This window comes from Callospermophilus lateralis, chromosome 3 (assembly GCF_048772815.1).
Source record: "Callospermophilus lateralis isolate mCalLat2 chromosome 3, mCalLat2.hap1, whole genome shotgun sequence".
NCBI lineage: Eukaryota > Metazoa > Chordata > Mammalia > Rodentia > Sciuridae > Callospermophilus > Callospermophilus lateralis.
The window spans coordinates 88,169,938-88,197,413 of record NC_135307.1 but is presented as its reverse complement, the minus strand read 5'-3'; the positions used below and the strand labels follow the sequence as shown (position 1 = coordinate 88,197,413).

Here is a 27,476-nt window from a genome sequence, read left to right as displayed (position 1 = left end):
ACGTAGGGACCAGACATACTAGGCAAGGCAAGTTCTGTACCACTGAGTTATGCCCCAAGACCCCCTTGGCTCTGCTTTTAAAACTTCAAATAAATATTTTTTTTAAGTTCCGTGTAGGTGGGCTGCGGATATAGTTCAGTTGGTAGAGTGCTTGCCTTGCATGTATGTACTAGGCCCTGAACCACAAAAAAAAAAAAAAAAAAAAAAGTTTCATGATACTGGGAACCCAGGAGCACTACTATATCACTAGCTACATTCCTTGTCCTTTTTAAAAATTTTTAAAAAATATTTTATTTACATTTTTAGTTTTCGGCAGACACAACATCTCTGTTTGTATGTGGTGCTGAGGATCGAACCCGGGTCGCACACATGCCAGGTAAGCATGCTACTGCTTGAGCCACATCCTCAGCCCCTTTTTAAAAATTGTTGAGACAGGGCCTCACTAGGTTGCTCAGGCTGGCTTTAAATTTGTGATCCTCCTACCTCAGTGTCCTTAATTGCTGGGATTACAGGTGTGCATCACCTTGCCTGACTTATTTTTTAAACTTTTTTTTTATTATACTTCAAATATACACACAAGTAGAGAAAATAGTATGATGAACCCTCTGCTTCATGAATATTTTAGCCAATTTTTTTAAATAAATTTTTTTATTTTAATATATTTTTAGTTGTCAATAGACCTTTATTTTATTTACTTATATGCGGTGCTGAGAATCAATTTCAGGGGCCTCACATGTACTCAGCAAGGGCTCTACTACTGAGCTACAACCCCAGCCCGCCATTTTGTTGTTTTGCTTGAGTATTTATTTATTTATTTAGCAGTACTGGGGGCTGAACCCAGGGGTGCTCTACCACTAAGCTACATCCACAGCCCTTTTTATTGTATTTTAAATATTTTTAGATGTAGATGTACACAATACCATTTCATTCATTCATTCATTCATTTATGGTGCTGTGGATTAAACCCAGTGCCTCACACCAAGCGCTTTACCGGAGTTACAACCCCAGCCTCCACGGCTCTTTTTATTTTGAGACAGAGTTTTGCTAAATTGCTGAGGCTGGGCTTTAAAGTGTGATCTTCCTTCCTCAGCCTCCTGAGTCGCTGGGATTACAGGGGTGCGCCACCACTCTGTGCTCACCAATTATTTCAAAAGCGATAAGTTTCCCTCATTCTTACCTTTTTTTTTTTTTTTTTTTAGTATTTATTTTTTAGTTTTCGGCGGACACAACATCTTTGTATGTGGTGCTGAGGATCGAACCCGGGTCGCACGCATGCCAGGCGAGCGCACTACGGCTTGAGCCAAATCCCCAGCCCGCCCCCCCCTTTTTTTTTCCTTTTTCAATTAGTGGAAATTGAACTCAAGGAATGAACATGCATTTTTTATTTTGAGACAGGGTCTCGCTAAACTGCCCAGCTGGGATCCTCCTGACTCAGCCTCCAGACTAGCTAGGATCATAGGTGTGCGCCACCGTGTTTGGCAGCACTTGTTGCTTTCTTTAGACCCTTTTCATGTTTACATTCTTACTCGCCATGAAAACGGTGAGGAGGTCACACTGGTTTGAGTGGTTTCTGTGCACTGCCTGCGGGCGCTGGTGCTGTTGTGTAAGATGTGGCTCTGCAACCTAGTGCTTGCAGAGAAATGGCTGATGACTTTCCCGCCTATGCCACCGGTGCTGCTGTACAGAAGGGCCGGACCTGCGGTACCTCCAAACGACGTGTGTTCCCAGAGTCGGTTATTATTATTATTATAGTTAACACTTATTGGGCACTGAATATATGGCACATATTAGTTTAAGCACTTCTTTCACATTCACTTATTTAATTCTCACAACTACCATATGAGGTGGGATACAATTGTTTACGGCTTTCTCGGGATAAGACGCCGAAAGCGGTGTCTTTGTGCTGGAGCAGCTTCGTGCTTAAGTGCGCTCCAAGCCGAGCTCCGGAGGGCGGGCGGGGCTGCGCAGCGGAAGCTAAAATCTAGCGGTGGCGGAAGCGCGGCTCTGCGGTCCAATATGGCGGCGCCCAGGCAGGCCTCGAGCTAGTAGGTGGCGGGGGTTGGAGGGACTGACTTAAGGTGACTCGGAGCGGAGAATCCAGGGGCTTCGTGTTCGGTGCCTCGGTCGTAACCCGCCTGAAGGTCTTTGGTCTGTAGGGGAGGAGTTGCTACCTATTCGGTATATAGATCTTGGACATGGCCCTTCATCAACCCGCAGCTCGGTGATTTCTGATGGCTGACGTGAGTGGTCCAGGACACTTAACTAGAGCCTAGAACAGTCGCGGGACCCGATTTGAGGGCATCTTGGCATAGGAGAACAGGCCATAAGATAAGAGGCAACCCGAGAAACTACAAAAGTCCATTATTAGCGCTAGGAATCATTCGTACTGTAGTCCAAGATGTTATGGCTTCTATCACAGATTAGTTCTGGATAAAATCAGCCCTGGAGTTTGTGGGGAAATATTTCTGTGGCTTTACTTAGAACTAAAAACTTGCTAGCTTTTACGGAGTTTTATTTATGTGAATAACAGATAATGTGATAGGTGCTTTGTGCATAGTCATTTAAATCCACAAAATTCCTATTCTGAAGGACCTGTTATACACATTTTACAGTTTTGGAAATTGGACTTGGAATAGCTTAAATAACTCACACAGCTAGTAAGTAGTGGAGCTGGCATTTGTTCCGAAGCTGGTGCCCATAACTATTCTGACTCTGCAAAGTGCATTATGACTTACCTCAATATCCAGCCCTATTTTTATCATTTAGGGATCTATCCAACTCTGTAATCCTGTACTACTAATTTCTATATAACTCATTTGGTCACTGTGATGTACTGCTTTTTTAATGTCACTATCTGGAGGCATTTTTGCTTGTTACAACTGGGGGAGGAGTATGGGTAAAAGCCAGGAATGCTCCTAAACATCCTGTACAGGACATTATTCCACAAGAAATTATTGGACACTAAAGGTCAGTTGTCCCTATTGAGACTCTAGTGTACGTCCAGCTTTTGTTCTTCAGGAGTTTCTTTATAGGGTAGCATGGATTGATGCTCTGGAATTGAATCCTAGTCCTATCACTTACTAATTCTGAGACTTTGGGCAAATAACTTAAATTTCTCAGCATCCCTTTTCCTCAGCTATTAAATGTGAATAACAATTGTATCCCACCTCATATGGTAGTTGTGAGAATTAAATAAGTGAATGTGAAAGAAGTGCTTAAACTAATATGTGCCATATATTCAGTGCCCAATAAGTGTTAACTATAATAATAATAATAATAATAGTTTTATTGTTATTGGCAACTCATATGGGAGTTCCGAAGTAGTTTCCCAACTTGTTTTTGTTTTGGAGATGCTGGGATTGAACCTTGGGCCTCACTCATGTAAGCACTGTACCCTTAAGCTACACTCTCAGCCCTACAGACATATTTGATCTGCCCAAGATTTTTTTTTTTTTTTTAAATTCAGGGGGGATCTTACTGTGTTGCCTAGGCTGGCCTTAAATTTAAGAACCTCCCACCACATCCTCCTAAGTAGCTAAATACAGACCTGTGTCACCGTGCCTGTTTTAAGTTTTTTTTTTTTCTTTTTGATACTGGGGTTTGAACCCAGGGATACTCTACTACTGAACTACATCCCTAACCCTTTTTATTTTGCTACAGGATCTTGCTGAATTGCCCAGGCTGACCTTGAATTTGTAATCCTTCCTAAACTTGCTGGATTATAGGTGTGCAGTACCCTTGTGGGTGGCTTTGTTTTTGTTTGTTTGTTTATTTGTTTGTTTAAATATTTATTTTTTAGTTTTAGGTGGACACAATATCTTTTTATTTTATTTTATTTTTTTAAGTGGTGCTGAGAATCGAACCAGTGCCTCACGCATTGTAGGCAAGAACGCTACCACTTGAGCCACATCCCCAGCCCTGGCTTTGTTTTTTAAATGAGGTATAATTCAAGCACCATAAAATTAATCATTTGGAAGTCTACAATTGAGTGGTTTTTAGTATATTCCACAAGTTTTCACCAACACTTTTCACTATCTAGAGAATATTTTCCTTATCTCAGAAGTTCCATACCTGTTACCAGTCAATTCCCTTTTCTTTCCAGCTCTTCTAGCCCCTGACAACCACTAATCTTTTCATTTCTATGCTTTTAACTATTTCAAGCATTTTATATATACAGAATCATACATTGTAAGGTCTTTTGTGACTGGCTTCTTTTAGTTAGCATGTTTTCAAGGTTTATGCATGTTTTAACATGTATCAGAACTTCATTCTGTTGGGTTTTTTTTTTTGATACTAAAGATTGAACCTAGGGGCACTTGACTGCTGAGCCACATCCCCAGCCCTATTTTATATTTTATTTAGAGACAGGGTCTCACTGAGGTGCTTAGAACCTTGCCATTGCTGAGGCTGGCTTTGAACTTGTGATTCTCCTGTCTCAGCCTCCCAAGTTGCTGGGATTACAGGTGTGAGCCACTGTGCCTGACTTAGAACTTCATTCTTTTTATTGACAAATTATATTTCATCGTATATACCACGTTTTGCTGATCCATTTATCAGTTTATGGGCATTTGTTTTCCACTTTTTAGTTATTATGAATAATGCTGTTCTGAACATTCATGTACATTTTTTTGTGAACATATGTTTTCATTTTTCTTGGGTGTATACCAAAGAGTCAAATTGCTGTGTCATATGGTAGCTCTATGTTTAACTTTTTCAGAGACTGCCAAATTGTTTTCCATAAAGGCTGCACCATTTTACATTCTCACCAAGAATAAATAACGTGCCAATTTCTCTACATCCTAGCCAATACTTGTTATTTTTTTGTTTTCCTCCCCCCCCCCCCCACCCCAGTGCTGGGGATCAAACCCATGGCCTTGTGCATGTAAGGCAAGCATTCTACCAACTGAGTTTTATCCACCACCCCCAATGCCACCTTTTTTTCTTTTTTTAATTATAGCCTCCCTAGTGGGTGTGAAGTTTTGTGGTGTTTTCCTGTTTTGTTTTGTTTTTTTCCTTTCTTTGATGCTGGGGATTGAACCTAGGGCCTCACACTGCATATACTAAACACAGCACTCTACCATTGATCCATAGACTTCTGGTCTTCATTGTGGTTTTTATTTTTTATTTTTTTGTTTTTCTTTGTTTTTGTTTTGTTTTAGTACTTGGAATTGAAACCAGGGGCACTTAACCACTGAGCCACATTCCCAGCCCCCCCCCCCTTTTTAAATTTTAGTTGTTGATAGACCTTTATTTTATTTATTTATATATGGTACTGGGAATCGAACCCAATGCCTTACACATGCCAGGCAAGTGCGCACAGCCCCAGCCCACATTCCCAAGACTTTTTTATATTTTATTTAAAGACGGGGTGTTTCTGAGTTGCTCAGGGCCTCACTAAGTTGCTGAGGCTGGCTTTGAACTCACCATCCTCCTGCCTCAGCTTCCTGAGCCGCTGGGATAACAGGCATATGCCACCATACCCGGCTCCTGTGCATTTTTAAATTGGGTCTTTTAATTGTTGAGTTGTAAGAGTACTTTAAATATTCTACATACAGTTATGTGATTTGCAAATATTTTTTCCCTTTCTGTGGATTATCTTGATACTAACATTTGATGCACTTCAGTTTTTACTTTTGGTTAAATCCAATTTATCTGTCTTTTCTTTGGTTACTTTTTGTGGTTATGTTTAGGAATCTGTTGCCTAATTTAAAGACAGGAATTTACACCATGTTTTTTTCTAACAGTTTTACAATTTCAGCTCTTATACTTAGCTCCTTTATCTATTTTGAGTTATTTTTTTTTAAATATATAATATGAGGTAGGGGGTCCAACATTATTCTTTCACATATGAATATCCAATTTATCAGTACCATTTGTTGAAAATACTATTTTTCCCCCATTTAAAAAAATCTCATCCTGGACTGGGGATGTGGCTCAAGTGGTAGCGCGCTCGCCTGGCATGCGTGCGGCCTGGGTTCGATCCTCAGCACCACATACAAAGAAAGATGTTGTGTCTGCCGAAAACTAAAAAATAAATATTAAAATTCTTTCTCTTCTCTCTCTCTCTCTAAAAAAAAAAAACAACTCATCCTTGTTGAAAATTAGTTGAAGCACTAGAATTTCATTGATTTATATGTCTGTCTTTATGTCAGTAGCACAGTCTTGATTAAAATAGCTTTGTATAAATTTTGAAATTGGGAAGTGTGAGTCCTCTAACTTTGTTCCTTTTCGAGATTTTTAAGGCTTGTCTGGGTCCCTTGCATTACCATATGAATTTCAAGATCAACTTTTCAATTTTGTAAAAACAGGCAGCTGGAATTTTTATCAGAATTACATTGAGTCTGCAGATTTGGAAAGTATTTCCATCTTAATAGTATTAAGTCTTCCAATTTGTGAGTACAGGATGTTTTATTTAGGTCCTCTGTCATTTAACAACCTCCCTCCCCCAACTTCCCAGTGGAGATTAAGCCCATGGCATTACTCACACATGCTAGGCAAGTATTCTACCACTGAGCTATATCCCCAGCTCTTTAAAACTTTTTTTACTTGGGGGGGGTACAGAGTCTCACTGGATTGTGATCCTCCTATCTCAGCCTCCTGAGTAGCTGGGATTACAGGTGTGTGCCACCAGGCATGAATGACTCAACAATGTTTTGTAGTTTTTTAGTGGGCAGATCTTATACTTCTTTGGTTAAATTTATTCTGACATATTTTATTCTTTTTGATCCCCTTTAAATGAAATTGTTTTCTTCACTTTTTGGTTGTTTGTTGCTCGTATATAGACAGTCAAATGACTTTTTAATTATTACTTTTAGTTGTAGATGGACATAATACCTTTATTTTATTTTCTTTCTTTATTTTTTTGTGGATCAAACCCAGTGCTCCACATGTGCTAGGCAAGCTCTCTACCACTGAGCTACAACCTTAGACCCTCAAATGATTTTTTTTCCTTTTTAAAATTTTTTTTTTAGTTGTAGATGAACACAACACATTTATTTTATTTGTCTATTTTTATGTGGTGCAGGGGATCAAACCCAGTGCCTCATGCATGCTAGGCAAATGCTCTATCACTGAGCCACAACCCCGTCCCTCAAATGACTTTTATATATTGGTTTTCTACAGCTCAATGTTTTAATAATTTTAATATCTTTAGTTCAGGTATGTTCATTCTAGTTTGATACAGAGTCACCACTCTCTGTTAAGACAAATTTATCTCCCTTGCTCCTATGGCATTTTTCTCATATCTCCTGTTGGTTGTTCTTGAAAATTTTTTTTTTGTTGTTGTTGTTTAATATTTTTTAATTGTTGATGGACCTTAATTTTATTTATTTGTATGTGGTGCTGAGAATTGAACCAGTGCCTCACACATGCTAGGCAAGTACTCTTCCACTGAGCCACAACCCCAGCCCTGAAAATTTTTAACTACAGATTGTAAACAACCTGAATTAACTGTGAATATTTTTACTAAGCTGATGATACCAGGGAGGGTTGAATAGGGAGGGAATGACAATAAGATATGAATGAGGAGGAATGAGTTCCCATGAACTCATGGAGAAGGAGGGTAATCCCTGATGCTTGGTAATGAGAACCAGGGTTTATTTGCAGAGGACCCATCATCTTTATTGTTCTTAGGGGTGACGACGAATCTTCACGCAGTAGTTCTGGAAAAGTCATACCTAGGAAGCAGCTGGAGTGTCAAATCAAGATGCTGTCCAGACCAAAACCCGGGGAGTCAGAGGTGGATCTGTTGCATTTCCAGAGTCAGTTTCTTGCAGCTGGTGCAGCCCCAGCAGTGCAGTTAGTGAAGAAAGGAAGTAGGAAAAGTGGTGATGCTACCCGAGACCAGTCTCCATTGCAGGACCATCGAGATGTAGTGAAGCTGAACGGTGAGTGCCTTCAAGTGTGAGTTTGAGAATAAGAGAACAGCCTCAGAGTCCCCTCCTTCATCATTCTGCCCCACCACCACCATTATTTTTATTTTTTTATTTTTTAGAGAGAGAGAGAAAATTTTTTTAATATTTATTTTTTAGTTTTCGGCGGACACAACATCTTTGTTTGTATGTGGTGCTGAGGATCGAACCCGGGCTGCATGCATGCCAGGCGAGCGTGCTACCGCTTGAGCCACATCCTCAGCCCCCACCACCACCATTATTATCATCATCATCATCATAATTTGGTACTGGGAATTTATCCCAGGGTTGCTTTCCCACTGAGCTCCATCCCCAGCCCCCTTTTGATTTTTTATTTTGAAACAGGGTCTTGCAAAGTTTTGCTTAGAACCTCGATAAGTGGCTGAAATTGGCCTCAAATTTCTGATCCTTTTGTCAGCCTCCCAGGTCACAGGGATTACAACCATACATGGCTCCATCATCATTATCATCATCATCATCATTATTATTATTTTAGTTGTAGATATACAATATATGTATTTATTTTATATGTGATGCTGAGGATCAAACCCAGTGCCTCACACACACGAAGCGGGTGCTCTATCACTGAGCTACAGCCCCAGCCTCTCCATTATTATTTTTTAAAAAAAATTTTTAGATATTTGCATCTAAATTCACAAGAAAAGTTGGCCTATTTCCTTTCTTTTTTAAATATTTTTTTTAGTTGTAGATGGACACAATATCTATCTATTTTTATGTGATGTTGAAGATGGAACCCAGTGCCTCATATATGTGAGGCAAGCACTCTACCACTGAACCCTAGCCCCAGCTTTCCTTTCTTATGATCTCCTTATGGATCAAAAAAAGATCTCCTTATGGAGTTTTTTATTTGTTTATTTTTTACTGATTATTGGAGGCTTGGACCCAGGAGTAAGTGTACTACCACTGAGCTAGGCCATATACCTTTTTTTTTTTTAATATTTAAAATTTATTTTCATTTAAAAAATATTTTTAGTTGAAGATGGACATAACACCTTTGTTTACCTATTTTTATGTGGTGCCGAGGCTTGAACCCAGTGCCTCATGTGTGCTAAGTAAGTGCTCTACCACTGATCTACAACCCTAGCCCTTGTTTTTTATTTTTACTTTTGAGACAGGTTCTCTCTAAATTGCTGAGGTTAGCTTCTTTTTTTTGGGGGGGGGGCATGTACCAGAATGGAACTCAAGGGCACTTGGTCACTGAACCACACCCCCTGCCCTATTTTGTATTTTTTTTAGAGACAGGGTCTCACTGAGTTACTTAGCACCTGGCTTTTTGCTGAGGCTGGCTTTGAACTCTAGATCCTCCTGTCTCAGCCTCCCAAGCCACTGGGATTATAGGCGTGCGCCACTATGCCAGACTTCCGGAGGTTAATGTCTTCCTTGGTGTCTTCCTTGAGGGAATAGATGCACTCACATCTGTTGTTTTCTTTCTTTCAGACTTCCCAGATTTACCACCAGCTTTGGTTCCTGCTCCCACAAAGAGAGCCAGGCCTAGCCTTGGCTGCCCCCTGCCTGAGGATGAGGACCCTGAAGAGAAGCTAAATAGGCATGATCAGCACATCACTGCTGTCTTGACTAAAATTATTGTGCGTCTTACCATGGCTAAGCGGAACAAGGCATCTTAGGGCAGACAGAATATTGGGGGAAAAGGGTTTAGACTTATGAGTGTAGGGTACTTCAAAAAGGTAGACATTCCCCTTTGGGCTGGGTTAGAATTCCTGAGACCTGATATGAGGTGTAATCATGATCCCCCAGATTGAAGTTCTCATTATGCAGAACCGGGGCCAGTAGGATATGCTCCAGTCTGGGGAAGTGTGTGCATCTTTGCTGTTTTGTGTTTGTTGCCACAGGAACGAGATACAAGTTCAGTGACTGTGAATCTGCCTGTGCCCAGTGGTGTTGCTTTCCCTGCTGTATTTCATCGCTCACAAGAGAACCGGGTAGGTGGTATTTAGTGGATAATCAGATGGATCTCATAGTACATCTTCTTCAGATAGTTTTTGTTTTTGTTTTTGCAGTGCTGATAATTGAGCCCAAGGCCTCACATATGCTAAGGAAGCACTCTACAATTGAGTTACATCCCCAACCTTTTTGTTTTAAGATAAGATCTTGCTAAGTTGAGAGGCTAGCCTAAACTTTTTTTTTTTTGTGTGTGTGTGTGTATGTGTGTATGTGTGGTACCAGGGATTGAACCCAGGGCTCCTTAACCACTAAGCTACATCCCTTCCCTTTTTATTTTTTATTTTGTGATAGGGTGTGATTAAATAGCTGAGGCTGGCTTTGAACTTATGGTCCTTCTTCCTTAGTATCCCAAGCCTCTGGAATTACAAGCCTGAGCCACCACATCCAACTGCCCTCAAACCTTTGATCCTTCTATCTCAGCCTCCTCATTCTGTCTCAGCCTCCTCAGTAGCTGGGATTATAGGCATTTGCCCCTACTATATCTGGTTTACTCCTTTTTTTCCCCCCAAGTACTGGACATTGAATCTAGGGCAGTTTATTACTAAGCTATATCCCCAATCATTTTTATTTTTTATTTTGAGATAGGGTCTTGCTAAGTTGCTGAGGATCTTGTCAAATTACTGAGGCTGGCCTCAAATTTGTGATACTCTTGCTTTAGCCTCCTGAGTATCTGGGATTATAGGCATGTACCACTGTGCCTGACATAACTTATTCTAATTTTGAAGCAGACCATATTAAGCACTTCATACACATTACCTCATTTAACTCTTGTGTATCAGATTTCAAGAACTAAGCTTCTCTAGAACCTACTTTTCTTGAGCACTAGGGTTGTGGCCTGTGGAGATTGAGTATTAGTGTCTTTTATCAACTTTATTGAGTATAAAGTCTCTTTGTTCTAGAGACCTTGGCATATGGAGATGAGAGAGTGGATAATGAGCATTAATAATCTGGGTTTTCTTTTTTTCTCTACAAGGGGAAGCTGGTAACATCTGGTAAGAGAAGCATCTTTGCCCAGGAGATTGCAGCCAGGAGAATGTCTGAAAGTAGGGTTCTATCAGCTGAGGAAGTTGTGCCTAACCTGGATCCACCAGAGGGTAAGCTGGGGCTAAAGATCCTCAGGCTTGGCCTTTTCAGAATACGTGATCATGAGATCTTTTGGGATATACATCTTCCCTGTCTTAAGTAGGGGATGCATTTGAGCCATCTCAAGAGAAAGTCATCCCATGTCCCTACTTAGAGTACTTAAGTTTAGGAGCCCTGTATCTGCTTTGAATCTTAGGTACAGAGAGCGGGTAGGCTATTATATGACTCTAAGAGAAAGGCAAAGGGGTAGAAATGTCTGGCAAAAGCTGCAAAATAAAGATATAGGCCAAATTTCTTTGTTTCTCTTTCTCTCTCTCTCTCTCTCTCTTTTTTTTTTTTTTTTTTTTTTTGCCATTCTGAAGATAGAACCTATCTATCTTCAGGGCCTAGTGCATGTTAGGCAGGCATTCTACCACTGAGCTACAGGCCAGCTTATGAATTTCTATTAATGATGCAGATTATACTGGAAGAGCGTAGGGTAGGCCCCTGGTGGTAGATGGTTACCTTGACATTCCAAGTGAAGAGTCAGAAACTATGTTTCCAAGGGAAATCTTTTCATATAAGTCTTAGGGGAAGAGTGAGCAGAAAATCCAACCCCCTACTTCCAGAGTGCCTAGAGTCCTATGCCACACCCAGTACACTCTCCATTCTGCTCAGGAAAGCTTCGGAGTCTTCATCTTTCTCCAGGGCTAATAGGCTTAGTGAAGAGGGCCACAGGTCCATTAAGCCAGGAAGACAGGGCAGTGAAACTGATCATACATTTCTTCCAGGTGCTGTGACCTGTGAAACACCCACTCCTAGGGACCAACGCGACCGTATTCTGGGGAACAGCCACAGCTTTCAGGGACCTCATCTGATCACAGGGAAGGGGCTCAGGGGCCAGGAGGCTCAACAGGAAGCACAGACCATTCACAAAGAGAATGTAGCAAGACTGCAAGCCATGGATCCTGAGGAGATTCTGCAGGAGCAACAGCGTTTGCTGGCTCAACTTGGTATGGGTGCCAGGCTTTCTGGCTGGGACCAGGCTAGGAAGGCCTGCCACTTATTGAGGAAGGGTTACTGTGAGTGCCAGGCAGTGCACTGAGTATTTTAATGCATTCTTCCATTTTGTCTTTAAACTACTCCTATGAGGGAAGTGGTATTAATTTAATTTTACTTATGAAAAAATTTCAAAAATAGAGAAATTCTCTCCAGGTTATACAGTTGATAAAGAACACAGATTAGATTTTTTTTAATTTTATTTTTCTGTGTGATGATCAAACCCAAGGCCTTGCCCATGCAAGGCAAATGTTATACCACTAAACTGTACGTCCAGCCTTACAAATAAGACTAAACCTAGCATTTAGGATTTCTATCTGGTATTAGGCCCTACTCTTCTTCTTTTTTTTTGTACTGAGGATTGAATCCAGGGACACTTTTACCACTGAATTTCATTCCTGGCCCTTTTAATTTTCACTAAGTTGCCAAGACCGGCCTTAAACTTATTATCTTCTGCCTTAGTAGCTAGAATTTCAGGCATATTCCACAGCATCTAGCTTCAGGTCCTGTTCTTTTTATTATTTTATTTTTTATTTAGTTGTAGATGGACATAATACCTTTATATTATTTTTATATGGTTCCAGGGATCAAACCCAGTGCCTCACTCATGCTCTACCACTAAGCCACAACCCCTGCCCTCAGGTCCTGTTCTTAGCCATCAATGTGCTATGTTTTACTGTACTGGTGTAGTATACACTATGCTTTATTAGTCATGCTCTAACTACAGCACTATATATGTGTGTGTGTGTGTGTGTGTGTGTGTGTGTGTGTGTGTGTGTATATGTGGGTGTATATATTTTTTTAGTTGCAAATGGACTTTTACTTTATTTATATGTGGTGCTGAGACTCAAACCCAGGCCTCACACATGCTAGGCAAGGGCTGTACCACTGAGCCACAACCTCAGCCCCTACAGCACATTTTTGTAATAGAACATAATCTGTTGTATGACACTGGTATTTCAAACCTCTCTCCTAGTTTCTGTTGAATAAAACACTCAAAATTTAATCAATCTTTTGCCCCACTATATATCTGGTAACTATGTAATGTACTAGACATGTATAAATAAATTAGCTGAGAAGAGTTGTGGGAAATTGTTCCCCTGAGTGCTTTCTCTTTGGTACTAGTCAGCATTCATTAATTCATTCTCTAACTCCTTATTTCAGACCTGTGTCCTGGTGCTAATTACAGGGACAAACACTAGAACTTGGGTCTGAGTACTGTGAGGAGCAGAGGAAAAGTGGAGTGGTCAGGGCCCTGGGGCACCTGAAAGTATGAGGTTGTAGGGTTATTAAAGGGCCACAGGAGAGCCCAGAGGGCTCAGGCCAAGACTGAGAAACAACTTGTCAGGTTCTTAGCACCCAGTGGTGGGCAACTTGCAGCAGGTCAGGTATTAGGAGGCTAGGGAGGATCTGCCTTCACTCTCTCCCCTCTACCTTGTCTCCAGACCCCAGCTTGGTTGCCTTTTTGAGATCTCATAGCCGCACCCATGAGCAAAAGGGAGAGAAGGCCACCAGGGAACAGAGGCCAGGAGAAGCCTCAGTTCCTGTCACCAAAGAGGAGCCCATCAAGTCAGCTTCTCCTAGTGAACCAACCAAAGAGGACAAGCTGGAGCCAGGAGTCCCAGGTTTGGAAGAGGGAACTATCTTTTGGTGGATAAAAGTAGAGAAGTGTTCCTTCCCCTAGCCCTGGTGGATGGGGAAGCGAGAGCTTCTCTGCCCTTAGACATTGAATATTAATCCTCATTAGTATTTTTAAATTGGCTCAAATCAGTCTTTATTTGCTGATGCACATCTTCCTACACAGGCTTCCTGTTTTCTTATTCTATTATTGCTCCTTCTCCCCCTTCCCTGGTAACAGCCAGCCCAGTGTGGTGGTGAATGCTCCTTCCCTGGGCAGACCATCTTCCTGCCCTTGCTACAGCTGCCCAGCCTGGCTGTTTCCATCCCGCTCTTCTTTCTGCCTCTTCTCTCAGTGTTGTGGGGAGATGGCAGGGCCAGGGTAATGGGAGAGAAAGAGTCTGACAAAGGTCTATGGACAAGCCAGACCAGAAGCAGAGACCAGTGGAAGCACTCATTTCCCAGAAACTAGATTATTTCATTAGGGATTAACAAAAGAATAAATTGAATTACAACAGCCAGGAACCTCCTGCTTCTGCAGGAGCTCTGGGCCAGTTGGGCAGGTTGAGTGGGGGCAGGGTGAGGAAGCAGGAGGATATTATAAGGGTGTGTTTCTATATCCTGCCCCTGGAGCAGATATAACCACCATCTCCTCATTGTCCCCACTCCCCAGCTCCTTAAGCAAACCGGCATTAAGAGAGCAGAGAGCTACGCTTTGCCTGATATATATCCCTTCTCTGTTCCTTTTTCCCTCTCTCTTCTCTTTCTTCCTCCTCTTCCCTTCCCAACAAATTCTTGAAGTCAGCAAAGGGCTAGAGCCGGGACTGGGTGTGTCTACCATAGCTGAGGTATTTGCCCAGGTTCCAGGAGTTCCATTCCCCAGGGTAGAAGTTTCTAATCCTGGGTAGAGGCGATATGCCAGCTGCTGTCTGCTGACTGAGGCCCCAGTGGACTAGTGATCTGAGCCCCTTAGGGAATACTATCATTCTTTCATCTCCCCAGCACTGACATTGCCTGTGACCCCCCACAAAGAATGGCTACACATGGATACTGTTGAGCTGGAAAAGCTCCACTGGACCCAGGACCTGCCCCCACTCCGGCGGCAGCAGACACAGGAGGTAAGGTGGGGCTGCTGCGTTTGTCCTCAGAACCTGCGCATGAAAAGCATCTCTCCTTTGCTTTCACCTTCCTCTCCCATCATTCTGCCTGGCCCTTATGATCAAAAAAGCCCGATTTCTAGTCAGAAGTAAAGTCAGGACCTAAGTCCTCAGCTACCTGAGGTTAAAAGTGAAGAGTGGGCCGGGTGTGGTGATATAGATCTATAATCCCAGCTACTCAGCAAGCTGAGGCAGGAGGATCCCAAGTTTGAGGCCAGCCTCAGCATCTGAGCAAGCTATCTTGGCTGTGGATATGGTTCTGTGGTAGAGCAGCCCTGGGTTTTACAATACCACAAAAATTCTTTTCCCTATAATACTGAAAAAAAAAAATAAATAAATGTGAGGAATGCATATGGGGAATTTGCTGCTACCCCCGTTCAGTCTTCTTTCTCTTCCCATTAGAGAATGCAGGCCCGCTTCAGTCTTCAGGGAGAGCTGCTACCCCCTGATGTGGACCTACCCACCCATCTAGGCCTGCATCACCATGGAGAAGAGGCAGAGGTGAGGCATGGAGGCCAGAGAGGACTGGGTAGCTCTTGGCAAGTGCTTTTAACAACCATGTGGAAAAAGACCTCTGATCAATTGCCTTTGACATCATTTGTGCTCTGTACCAGTTCATAGCCTTGCTGTCGATTCAGTTTCTAAGGCTCAAAATCTTACTTCTCTCTCTTCGCCTTCTGGTTAGTTTTAGAACTTCTGTCACTTCTCCATGATGATCCCTGGATCATGGCCTCATGGTCTTGTTTCTGCTCAATCATTAAGTCTTCCACACTGTCCCTCAGGCCATTCGGTTTTTTTTTATTTTCTCTGACCTAGCTCAAGCCATGCCCTGCCTCAGAAAGTCTCATAGCTCCTGTCTGCTCACAGAATAAGGTCCTGGTTCCTCAGCTTGTGAAGACAGTTCTTCCACAGGTTGTCACTGCTGACCCTGGACCTGCCTCCTTCACTCCTGATGTTACCACTCTGGTTCCTCCCCACATTCCATGTGCTCAAGAACCTTGAGGACTCACTCCAGGAAATGTTTTTGCCCTTTGCTGTATGCCAGACCTTTGAAGCTCTATCCATCCACTGAGATCAGATCACTTTTCCTGGTCTACCCTTTCTAGTCTGCTGGTTGTAAATTAAACATCAGTTAGTACATTCTCAGTACTAACTGTTAGTTACTTGTGCTCATATCCTATCTGCTGTTCCAACTTGAGGTTCCATGGAGAGTAGGAGTGGGGGATATCACTTACTTATCTTTGTCTTTCCCTTGACACCTTGCTGGGTATTTGGAGGCACTGCCGTGTGTTTTGGCCCCTTCTGACTTCTTTTCCCTGTCCCAGAGAGCAGGGTACTCTCTACAGGAGCTGTTCCACCTGACCCGCAGCCGGGTGTCCCAGCAGAGAACACTAGCACTGCATGTGTTGTCCCAGGTCATTGGCAGGGTAAGTGGACTGCTGGCCTGGTCCTGTCCAGCCTCATCCCACACCCTTACTCCTTGACCTTAGATTTTCCTACCTCCTGCCCTTTTCAGTCTGGTACTATCCCATACAGCAGTTGTCTGTGGGTGAGACTGAAAATGGGGCAAACACAAGGTTATGAGTGGACAAAGATTCTGAATACTTTCAGCATCTTCAGCAAGATTTTATCCTTCTGCCCCCAAGGCCCAGGCTGGTGAGTTTGGGGAGCAGCTAGTGGGCAGTGTCTTACAACTCCTTTTGGATGCTGGTTTCCTCTTCTTACTGCGCTTCTCCCTGGATGACAGAGTGGATGGAGTCATTGCAGCTGCTGTCCGGGCTCTTCGGGCTCTGTTGGTGGCTCCTGGAGATGAGGTATCATAGGAATAAGAACATACCAAGGCTGGACATGGTAGCTCATGCCTGTATTACCAGTGGCTTGGGAGGCTGAGGCAGGAGGATCACAGGTTCAAAGCCAGCCTCAGCAACTTAGTGAGCTGTAAGCAACCTTGTTGTTTAAAAAATAAGACCAAAAGGGTTGAGGATGTGGCTAAGTCGTTAAGTGCTCTTGAGCTTAATCCTTGACACCAAAAAAAATAATGTGGCCCAGAGGCATCAGGGACTAACTCCTTATTGTAGGAATGCACCATTGCTAAGGCTTTGTGGGCAGAGCAGAAAAGGGGATAGCAGGCATCGCCCTCTTCTCCCAAAGACCCTAAAATCTTGAAACCTTCCCCTTCTGTTATTTGCAGGGGGCTTCCACTATACCCCTGGACCCATTTCCTGCCACTTCCTCCTCTTTTATCCCTGTCCCCTATCCTCTGGCAGGAGCTCCTTGACAGCACCTTCTCATGGTATCATGGAGCTTCAGTGTTCCCTCTGATGCCCAGCCGGGAGGACAAAGAAGACGAGGGTGAGGATGAAGAACCCCCAGGAGAAAAGGCAAAAAAGAAGATGCCTGAGGAAGGACACCGACCTCCACCTGACGTGGCCCGTTACGATGTCATCAAGGTAGAAGAAAAACTGCTTTTCTGTCTCCTTTCCTAGAAGTTAAACATATTGGGCAGCAGGGGTCATCAGGGCCCAGGGCTTGACTGCATTCAGCAGTTTGATTCTCTCTCAACCCCCAGGGACTCCTGGCTACCAACCTGTTGCCTCGGCTACGGTATGTGCTGGAGATGACCTGTCCAGGACCCACTGTGGTCCTTGACATCGTGGCTGTGCTTATCCGCTTGGCCCGGCATTCCTTGGAGTCAGCCACAAGGGTGAGAAGGAAAGTGGGGCAAGGAATGGGCCAAGCCTAGCTGGGCTTGCCCTTGATCCTCAGCCTCCCTACCTCCCTTTTTGCTCCTTTCTCCCATAGGTACTGGAGTGCCCACGCCTGATAGAGACCATAGTTCGAGAGTTTCTGCCCACCTGCTGGGCCCCCATCGGGAGAGGACCTACCCCTAGTCTACACAAAGTGCCTTGTGCTGCTGCCATGAAACTGCTTCGAGTCCTAGCCTCGGCTGGTAGGAATATTGCTGCCCGGCTGGTGAGTAGACATAAGACAAGGGATGGAGGACACAGAAAGGCTAGGTTGAGAACTAAAGATGGCCTCTGAACTCTAGGTGGACAGCTCATGCCATCATTTAGAAATTCAACTGAAACCACCAGGCAGAAACCTGATCACCTGCAGCCTAGTATATCCTGTAGGCTTTCCCTGGTCTCATGATGTGGAGAGGTTCTCCTTGCTGTAGACCCAGATCAGAAAAGCCACATACAAACAGACACTCATCATCTATAGCCAAGTAGCCTAAAAAAGTACCCAGCAAGTGCTTACTAAAAAGGTCTAGTTGGGCATGGCTGCACATGCTTATAATCCCAGCTACTCATGAGGCTATGGAATAAAGATCTCAAGTTCAAGATCATTTCAGGCCATGTAGCAAGACCCTGTCTCAAATAAAATAAAAAGGTCTGGATAGAGGGAGGTGGCTAGGGATATAGCTCAGTTAATAGAGTGCTTGCCTAGCATGCATAAGGCCTGGATTCAATCCCTAGTAACACACACACACACACACACACACACACACACACACAGAAAAAGAAAAAAAAAAATTAAGGCCTAGGATGTAGCTCAGTGGTAGAGCATTTGCCTAGCATATACAAGGCCCTGGGTTCAATTCCCAGCACAATTAAAAAAGAAAAAAAGATTGGGGAGAGGACAAGGTAGTTTCATCCCTGCTCAGAGCTGTGGCCCTGTGGCATGTAGACAGACCTGGAACCAGGGCAGGGCTGAGTTGAGCTAATCTCTATAGTGAGAAAACCTGACACTGGTTAGAATTGTAAGTTCCAGCTAGCCCTGATTACCAGACTTTCTGCCTACCCGCAGTTGAACAGCTTCCGGAGCCACCTGTGTCGCTTCATAGCTGAGGCTCCCCAAGAACTCCCCTTACCCCCAGAAGAAGCCGAGACACTGTGCACTGAGGCTTTTCGTCTGTGGGCTGTGGCTGCCTCCTATGGCCATGGCAGTGAGCTTTACAGGTGAGGAGAGGCAGGGTGTAAACTCCCTTGTAGGTGTAGACTCCTCCACTTCTGTACTAACCTGGTGCCTCTGCTTTGCCCAAGGTCATAAGCTTGGAGTGGGGCTAGGAATGAAGAACAAGGGATTAGCCAGTTTGGAGGTGCATGCTTATAATTCCAGAAGCAGGGAAGACTGAGGCAGGAGAATCACACGTTTGAGGCCAGCCTCACCAATTTAGTGAGGTCCTAAGCAACTTAGTGCGACCTGATCTCAAAAAATAAAAAGGGCTGAGGATTGGGCTCACTGGTTAAGTACCCGAGGTTCAATCCTCAGTATCAAAAGAAAAGAAAAGAAAAAAAAAAAAAGAGGAAGAAGAGATTCTTCTGGTGGTAAAAACTCCTGGGTCAACACCTGCTGAGGAAGAGAGAGACAAACACGAGTTAACTAAGTTTTACACAAAAGCATTATTATCTTGATGAAATCAGATATAAGTTCCCTTTCGTTGGAGCATCCTTGAATACCCTGGGGTCTTCTGTGTCCCAGTTCTCCTTCAGCAGATGGCAGATCCCTGACCTGGGTTGTATATTGTGTCCTGCATCTTCATCCCCCTTCATACATCAGAAATTAGTACTTGTTCTTCCCTAGGGAACTGTATCCAGTGCTCATGCGAGCCTTGCAGGCTGTGCCCATGGAACTCAGCAATCACCCACTTCAGCCACTGTCCATGCAGCGGATAGCCTCCTTGCTTACTCTCCTCACCCAGCTGACCCTGGCAGCTAGCAACACCTGTAATGAATCCACCAGGTAGGCCATAACCTGAGCCTGCCAATAGGAACATTCTACTGGCAACCCCCAGACAGGAGGGAATGCTCCTCCAAGTGGAGAGAATGGTTAGATCTTAAGAGGGGAATGGGATAGCTAGATCCTCACTGTGGCCCCTTTTGTCACTTTTACAGTGACCCTGGTGTCTGCCTCTCTGCACCTACTTCCTCAGTCACTTGGACACAGGTATCTGGACTCCAGTCTCTGGTGGAGCCATGTCTAAAACAGGCCTTGAAGCTGCTTCCCAGACCTGAGATGTGGAGTGCCCTGGGCCCAGTGCCCACTGCCTGTCTGCTTTTCCTGAACGCCTACTACCAGACCTGGAGCCAGCAGGTGAGTGCTGCCTGCCTGCCACCATGTCTGGACACCTGCATCTATCTGCCTTCCACCTACTTGTTCCCTTTTTGTCTCCACTCAGTTCACCTGTCTGTTTCTGCCTCCCCATTTCCATTTTTCCTACCCCATCTTGTTTTCTTTTCTTTCTTTTTCTTTTTTCTTTTTCTTTTTTTTTTTTTTTGTGTGTGTATGTGTGTCTGTGTTTGGTGCTGGGTATTGAACCCATGGCCCAACACCTACTAGGCAAGTTCTCTACCCCAGTCCTACCCTCCACCTTTTAACTCCTACCTTGCCTCCTCTTCCCACTTCCAAATCTCACTAGAGCTTTGAAGGAGTTATATAGGTGGGGATTAGAGACCCCTGAACAGCAGCATAGCTTTCCTACAGCTTTATGCTGACTTCATGTGCCCCTAGAGTTGGGTTCCTGAGCAACCTTGGGACCTTCCCTCCCTCAGAGGGTCAAACTGCAGAATCCTACAGACGATTCTCTGAAGCTCTTGGAATTGTGGGATTGATCTGAGTGCTCAGGAATTGGGAGAATGGTCGTCTTGGACCATTAGCTCAATGAGCTCTTTGTTCTGCAGCCAAGCTTGTGCCCAGAGGACTGGCTTCAGGACATGGAGCGCCTTTTGGAGGAGCTGTTGTTGCCTCTGCTAAGTCAGCCCCCTCTGAGCCGCCTGTGGGATTCCCTCAGGTATGTTCTGTGTGAATGTAGCTGTGAGGAGGCAGGGGAGGAGGCTGTTTCTCTCCTTGTGGAACTCTGGGGTTCAGCTCCCCTGGTCCATCCCAGGGTACAGATCCTCAGAGGCCTCAGGGAAATTCCTGCTAGGAATCCTGTCTGCATAGCCAAACCCCTTATGGCTTTTTCTAGTCTGGTTCACATCAGGCCAGAGCCCTGTCAACTTCTCCATTGTGTCTACAGGCACTGCTCCCCTCTTTGTAACCCACTGTCTTGCACTCCGGCCCCTGAAGCTCTCTCCAGTCTCGTGTCACTGCGCTGCACAGGAGGTTGTCCGCCTCTCAGTCTGGCTGGATCAGCCTCACCCTTCCCATTCCTCACTGCTCTCCTCTCTCTGTTCAACACCCTGGCCCAGATCCATAAGGGCATATGTGGCCAGGTAAGCTCCAAGTGCCTGGTTAGGAGCCAGGCAGGGGTCAAGATGTCAGAAATCAGAAAGAAAGGTGTATGTGGGGGTGGGAGTTACCTGGGCAAAGGGAGGCCTTTCTGCCAGTACCCATTTCTCTGAGTGGCTGGAAGTCAATTTCTAGATCTGAACAAACTTGTTTTTTCTCAGCTGGCTGCTGTATTGGCTGCCCCAGGACTCCAGAACTACTTCCTGCAGTGCGTGGCTCCTGGGACTGCCCCACACCTCACACCGTTCTCTGCATGGGCCTTGCGCCATGAGTACCACCTGCAGTACCTGGTGCTCTCCCTGGCCCAAAAAGCGGTAGGTCCCCTTGTTTGCAGGTTCTGCCCTGTTTCCTACCCATGCTTCTCTAGCACTTGTGCTGCTTCTGCCAGACCACGTAGCTCCTACTTTATTCCATTTATTCTGGATCTATATCCTCCATCTTGCTTATGTCCTCTCCTCATTCTTCTCTGCTTTGATCCCTCCTCCATCCTCCCCACACTGAATGACACTGCCTTTCTCTCCGCAGGCAGCATTCCAGCCAGTGCTGACCACCAATACTGCCCTTCTTCATGCTATGGCCTTGGCCCTGCTGAGCCGGCTGCTGCCTGGAAGTGAATACTTTGCTCAGGAGCTGCTGCTAAGCTGTGTGTTCCGCCTGGAGTTCCTCCCGTAAGTCCAGGGTTGGGGGCATCAACTCAACTCTTTTAGATACTGCAGCAATAGTTAATAAAGCAGCCTGAATTGGAAGCCATGAGACCTAGGTTTGATTCTCTTTTATTTATGGATTATACTTAACTTGTCTGAGCTACTGTTTCTTTATTAGTAAAGAAAGATGAGGTTACTACCCCAGAATATGATTGTGAGACTTCAGTGCAATTGTATGGCTAAAAATGGCATATAAACCAACTGTGTGCATATAATAGTTAATGAGTGTGAGCTCTAACTGGACTCCCTTAGGTATTTATCTGTATTTTTAGTATTTTACCTATGACATGAGAAAGAGTCTATTATTATTGCTATTTTACTGTAAGGGAACAAGCACAGTTTATGTGAATGTGCACCTCAGCAGCTGGCTCCAGCATCTATTTTCTTAATTGCTACACAACATTGTGTAGGAGGTTATCCAAGGAGCAGAGAGGAGTGGGATTGAATTTAGAATCCTCTGGGAAGTCCTAAAGAGCTGGCACAGCCTTCTGGGTACTGTGGTTCTAACCCTTGTTTTTGGCTTTTGGGTCCTGTTATAGAGAATATGCATCCGGGGGTCCAGAGGCAGCTGACTTCTCTGATCGACTCTCCATAGGGAGCAGTGGGGACCATCAGTGTGGGCGAGGAGCTCTTCTAGTTCAGGCCTGCCAGGACCTCCCCAGCATCCGCAGCTGCTACCTGACCCACTGCTCACCAGCCCGAGCCAGCCTTCTGGCCTCCCAGGCTTTGCACCGAGGGGACCTACAGCAAGTCTCAACTCTGCTGCTACCTGTACCTAAGGAGACTCTGCTGCCTACCGACTGGCCCTTCCTGCCATTGATTCAGCTCTATCACCAAGCTTCCGACACTCCCTCAGGAGTCCCTCCTGTGGACACCCTGGGCACAGCCATGCGGGTCCTGCAGTGGGTGCTGGTTCTAGAGAGCTGGCGCCCTGAGGTCCTCTGGACTGTGCCTCCTGCTGCCTGCCTGGCACGGCTCATGTGTGTGTTCCTGGTGGACAGTGAGCTATTCCGAGAGATCCCAGTACAGCGTCTAGTTGCAGCCCTCCTAGCCCGGCTCTGTCAGCCTCAAGTCCTACCAAGCCTCAACCTGGACTGCCCACTGCCTGGCCTGACTTCTTTTTCTGACCTATATGCCAGCTTCTTGGAGCATTTTGAAGCTGTCTCTTTTGGGGATCACCTCTTTGGAGCTCTGGTCCTCCTTCCTCTGCAACGTCGATTCAATGTCACCTTGCGCCTTGCTCTCTTTGGAGAGCACGTGGGAGCCTTAAGAGCTCTGGGACTGCCTCTGAATCAGGTACTTTCTCAGCCCAGCAGGGCCTGCCAAAGGCACACCACAGTGGGCCCTGGGGGGAGTCCTGAGCAGTGGGAGCTTTCATGGTCCTCAGGTTGTTATAACTCTGTGGGCTTAAGCAAATTAGAAGAATCCACAAAAAGGGTTTAACAAGGCATCTGGCATATAATTGTATTCATTATTTTATTTATTTATTTGTTTGTTTGTTTATTTATTTATTGTGGTGCCAGGGACTGAATCTAGGGCCTTATGCATGCAAGGCAAACACTCTACCGACTAAGCTAAATCCCCAGCCCCAATATTCATTATTATTAACAAAGCATGGCTTTTATATATATATATATTTAGTTATAGTTAGACACAATACCTTTATTTTATTTGTTTTTTTATTTTTATGTGTATGCTCTTGGGTTCAATCCCCAGTACCAAAAAAAAGGTTTTATATACAAAACATTGTATATAATACATTTTTTATATAAAAGGAACTAAAGAAATATAAATAAAATTATTTTTAAGAGTTAGAACATTTTAGTAATCCATAATCCCATTACCCAGTGGTAACCTTTTTTTTTTTTTAATTGTTGATAGACCTTTATTTATTTATTTATTTGTTGGTGCTGAGAATTGAACCCAGTGCCTCACACATACCAGGTAAATGCGCTACTTCTGAGCCCTAGCCTCCAGTGGTAACCATTTTTTAAAATCTTTTTCTAGTTCTTTTTCTATGCATATATATTTTTATAAAAATAGTATCACTATATAATGAATATATATATTTTTTTGTACTGGGGATTGAAGTTAGGGGCACTCAATCTTTAGAGACAGGGTCTTACTGAGTTGCTTAGCACCTTGCCATTGCTGAGGCTGGCTTTGAACTCGTGATCCTCCTGCCTCAGTCTCCCAAGCTGCTGGGATTATAGGCATACACCACCACACTTGGCTTGTATAATGAACTTTTCAATTAACATTACCATGATAACTCAGGAGGCTGAGGCAGAAGGATCACAAGTTCAAAGCCAAACTCAGTGAGACCCTGTCTCTCTCTCTTTTTTAAGATCTTTTATCTTTTTTTTTTAATATATTTATTTTTATGTGGTGCTGAGGATCGAACCCAGTGCCTCATATATGGGAGGCAAGCACTCTACTGCTGAGCCAAAACCCCAGCCCTGAGACCCTGTCTCTTAATAAAATACAAAATAGGACTGGGGATGTAGCTCAGTGGTCTAGTGCCCCTGAGTTCAATCCCTGGTATCAAAAAAAAAAAAAAAAGATAAGCATTTCTTACATCACATAAGAAATAAACATTTAATTTTTTTTCAGTGCTGGGGATCAAACCCAGGGCCTTTCGTGCATGTTAGAAGTGCTCTACCACTAAGTTACATCCTTTACCCAAACTTAAAACTTTAAAAATATCATGTAAATATCATATTCACTGCTTGATTATATTATCAACCATCAAAATTCATGTTCTCTGAGGCAGGCATGATGGTATACAACCTGGGAGGCAGAGGCAGGAGGATTGCAAGTTCAAAGCCAACCTCATTAATTTAGCAAGCCCTAAGAAACTTAGCAAGACCCTGTCTCAAAATAAAAAATAAAACAGTCTGGGGGTGTTGGGGTTGTAGCCCAGAGGTAGAGTGCTTGCCTAGCATGTGTGAGATATTGGGTTCAATCTTTAGCAACACATAAAAATAAAATAAAGGTATTGTGTCCACCCACAACTAAAAAATAAAATGTTTAATTAAAAAAAAAAAAAAAAAAAAAAAACAGGCTGGGGATTGGCTCAGTGGTAAGCACCAGTACCAAAACAAACAAGTTCATGTTGTCTGGATACAATTTTCTTTCTAAAACGTTGTTATTAATTCCACACAGAAATGATTATATAGCTAAGTGTGGTGGCACATTCCTATAATCCCAGTAGCTAGGGAGGCTGAGACAGAAGGATTGCAAGTTCAAAGCCAGCCTCACCAATTTAGCAAGGCCCTAGGCAACTTTATGAGACCCTGTCTCAAAATCAAAAGGGCTGGGAATGTGACTCAGTGGTTAAGTGCCCCTGGATTCAATCCCTGGTACAAAAAAAAAAGAGAGAGAGAGAAATGATTACTTAGATAAAGTTTGTGTACAATGCTACTTATACATGGTTCCTTAAAATAACAAAAAATCTGAAAAAATCTACATGCCTGTGAGGAGATTAACACAAAGTAGGCCCTGGGTTTTATCCTACCACCCCCAAAATAACAAAAAAAGTTTTACGTTCATTAAATAATATGTGCTAGGCAATAGAAATTCACAACTACTTCTCAGTTGCTGCTCTGCTCTTTAGTCTTTAACCTTCATTCATGTGCTAGAGAAAGATGAATCCAGGACCTGATCTCTAACCTCATGATTGGGTTTGCATGTGCCCACCAACCATCTACCATATTGTTTTGTGATGCACATTCCCATCCTTCTCCTCAGCACATTGTTTCCCCTGTCACAGTTGCCAGTATCCCTGGAGTGCTATACAGGCCCTCCTGAAGACAACCTGGCCCTCCTTCAGCTCTACTTCAGGACTCTTGTTACTGGTGCACTCCGTCCACATTGGTGTCCTGTACTCTATGCTGTAGCTGTGGCTCATGTCAATAGCTTCATCTTCTCCCAGGACCCAAAGAGCTCAGTAAGTTACATCCCTATCTTTAGAGGGAGGAAGGGAGCTAGCAATTGAGCTGCCTCTAGGCCAGCTATAGAGGAGATGAGGGTCAAGCAAGGCTAGTGGTGAGTTCCGGCCTTTGGCTTGGTGCCACCTCTCCCTATTGTGTTTCTAGGATGAAGTGAAAGCTGTCCAAAGAAGTATGCTGCAGAGAACTTGGCTGCTAGCAGATGAGGTAGGGTTGGGGGCCATTAGAAGGGTGGGAGATGAGAGGGTTTTATGGACAGAGACCACACAGAATTTCACTACACAATTCATAATGTTTCTTCTCTCCTGCAGTGTCTCCGGCAGCACCTCCTGCACTATAAGCTTCCCAGTTCCAGCCTCCCAGAGGGCTTTGAGCTCTATTCCCAGTTGCCCCCTCTGCGGCAGCAGCACCTCCAGAGAATGGCCTCAGGTGTACTACAAAATGGAGTATCAGAGACCTAGGACAGTTGCTACAGATGGGAAGATGGATACATTCTCCAGAGGCTTACCAGTGGACACCTGGTTGGACAGAAAAGCATCACTTCCTAGAGGAAGCAAGACACAAAGGAGCAGAAAGCTTCCTGACTTGAGAGCATGTTGTTTGAGCTTTTTTTGAACAGAGTGGTCCTTACCATTACATCCTGGTACCTGGAGCGCAGGATCTGGGGCTTCTGAGGGCCTGTGCTGCGAGTGAAGGGTGACTTAGTTATTTACCCCCCCTTTTGAGATAAAACATTCTACATACATCTCACCTACTATGTTGTGCATTGAAATAAATTCTTTTTTAGTGTCCTGGCTGATTTGGACTGATCTTAATCATGTTAGTTCAGAGTTGGTATCAAAGGGTGTTATCCCAAAGAGAGGTGGGGAAAGAATCAAAAGTGGGAGGCTAGGAGGGTCACAATTTCAAGGCTAGTCTGGGCAATTTGGTGAGATCCTGTCTCAAAGTAAACAATTAAAAGGTTTGGGGATGCAGCTCAGTAGTAAATCACCACCGAGTTCAATCCCCAGTCCAAAAAGAAAAAAAAAAAAAAATCATGAGTGGGAGGTGAGAACAGTCCACAACTGGGGACGGCAAGAATGTGTGTCTTAGTTCCTGGGTAGAGCAAGCTAAGAGCAATGCTTTTGGGAATGAGGGTATTTCTTGAACACTCCCAGCAATCTACTAGGAGTATAGGTATCCTTAATGTGATAAGCATAAGTCTCTGTATCATCCTATTTCTATCAACTGCTGCTTTACCACTGAGCTTACTGAGCCACATCCCCATTCTTTCTTTCTTTCTTTTTTTTTTTTTTTTTTTTTTCTTGAGACAGGGTTAGCTCAGGAACTTGCTAAATTGCTGAAGCTGACATTGAACATGAGGTCATCCTGCCTCAGCCTCCTGAGTTGCTGGAATCACAGGTGTGTGCCACCATGCCCAGCCAATAGGTTTTATTAAGCAGCCATTGTATCCGCATATAGCAATGGTTTTCAAGCCTGAGTGATAAAAATCACCTGGGGGGTGGATTAAAACAGATTGCGATTGCTGCCAGGCATAGTGGTGCAGCCTATAATACTGGCTACCTGGGGATGGTGAGGCAGGAGGAAGATTGCAAGTTTGAAATCAGCCTCAGCAACTTAGCTAGACCCTATTCCAAAATAAAGAAGGGCTGGGGATGTAGCTCAGTGGTAAAGCACCCTGGGTTCAATCCCCAGTACTACAAATAAGTAAATAAATATTGCTGGGCTCTACTGCCAGAGTTTTAGACTTCAGTAGGTCTAGGATGGGGCCAAGTATATGCATTTCTAGCAAATTCCCAA

General features: G+C 44.0%; 1 protein-coding gene across 3 annotated transcripts; it reads left to right on the top strand.

The window, feature by feature from the left end:
• Positions 1-1,991: 1,991 nt before the first annotated feature.
• On the top strand, positions 1,992-26,436 carry Rpap1 (RNA polymerase II associated protein 1). 3 transcript variants are annotated; one of them, XM_076850586.2, is made up of 26 exons: positions 2,022-2,240; positions 3,661-3,725; positions 7,633-7,886; positions 9,369-9,517; positions 9,782-9,871; positions 10,867-10,987; positions 11,747-11,968; positions 13,460-13,639; positions 14,634-14,749; positions 15,191-15,289; positions 16,114-16,215; positions 16,435-16,602; positions 17,056-17,238; positions 17,358-17,492; positions 17,591-17,761; positions 18,599-18,750; positions 19,376-19,534; positions 19,687-19,885; positions 20,473-20,582; positions 20,811-21,006; positions 21,184-21,336; positions 21,548-21,690; positions 22,266-23,022; positions 25,499-25,675; positions 25,824-25,883; positions 25,988-26,436. In XM_076850586.2, the coding sequence occupies exons 3-26, from the start codon at positions 7,706-7,708 to the stop codon at positions 26,135-26,137; spliced, it is 4,173 nt and encodes a 1,390-aa protein (XP_076706701.1). In that variant the 5' UTR covers positions 2,022-2,240; positions 3,661-3,725; positions 7,633-7,705; the 3' UTR covers positions 26,138-26,436. The 3 variants fall into 3 exon arrangements, with proteins under 3 accessions (XP_076706700.1, XP_076706701.1, XP_076706699.1); XM_076850585.2 differs by lacking the exon at positions 3,661-3,725 and having other exon boundaries at positions 1,992-2,045; XM_076850584.2 differs by lacking the exon at positions 3,661-3,725.
• Positions 26,437-27,476: the final 1,040 nt, after the last annotated feature.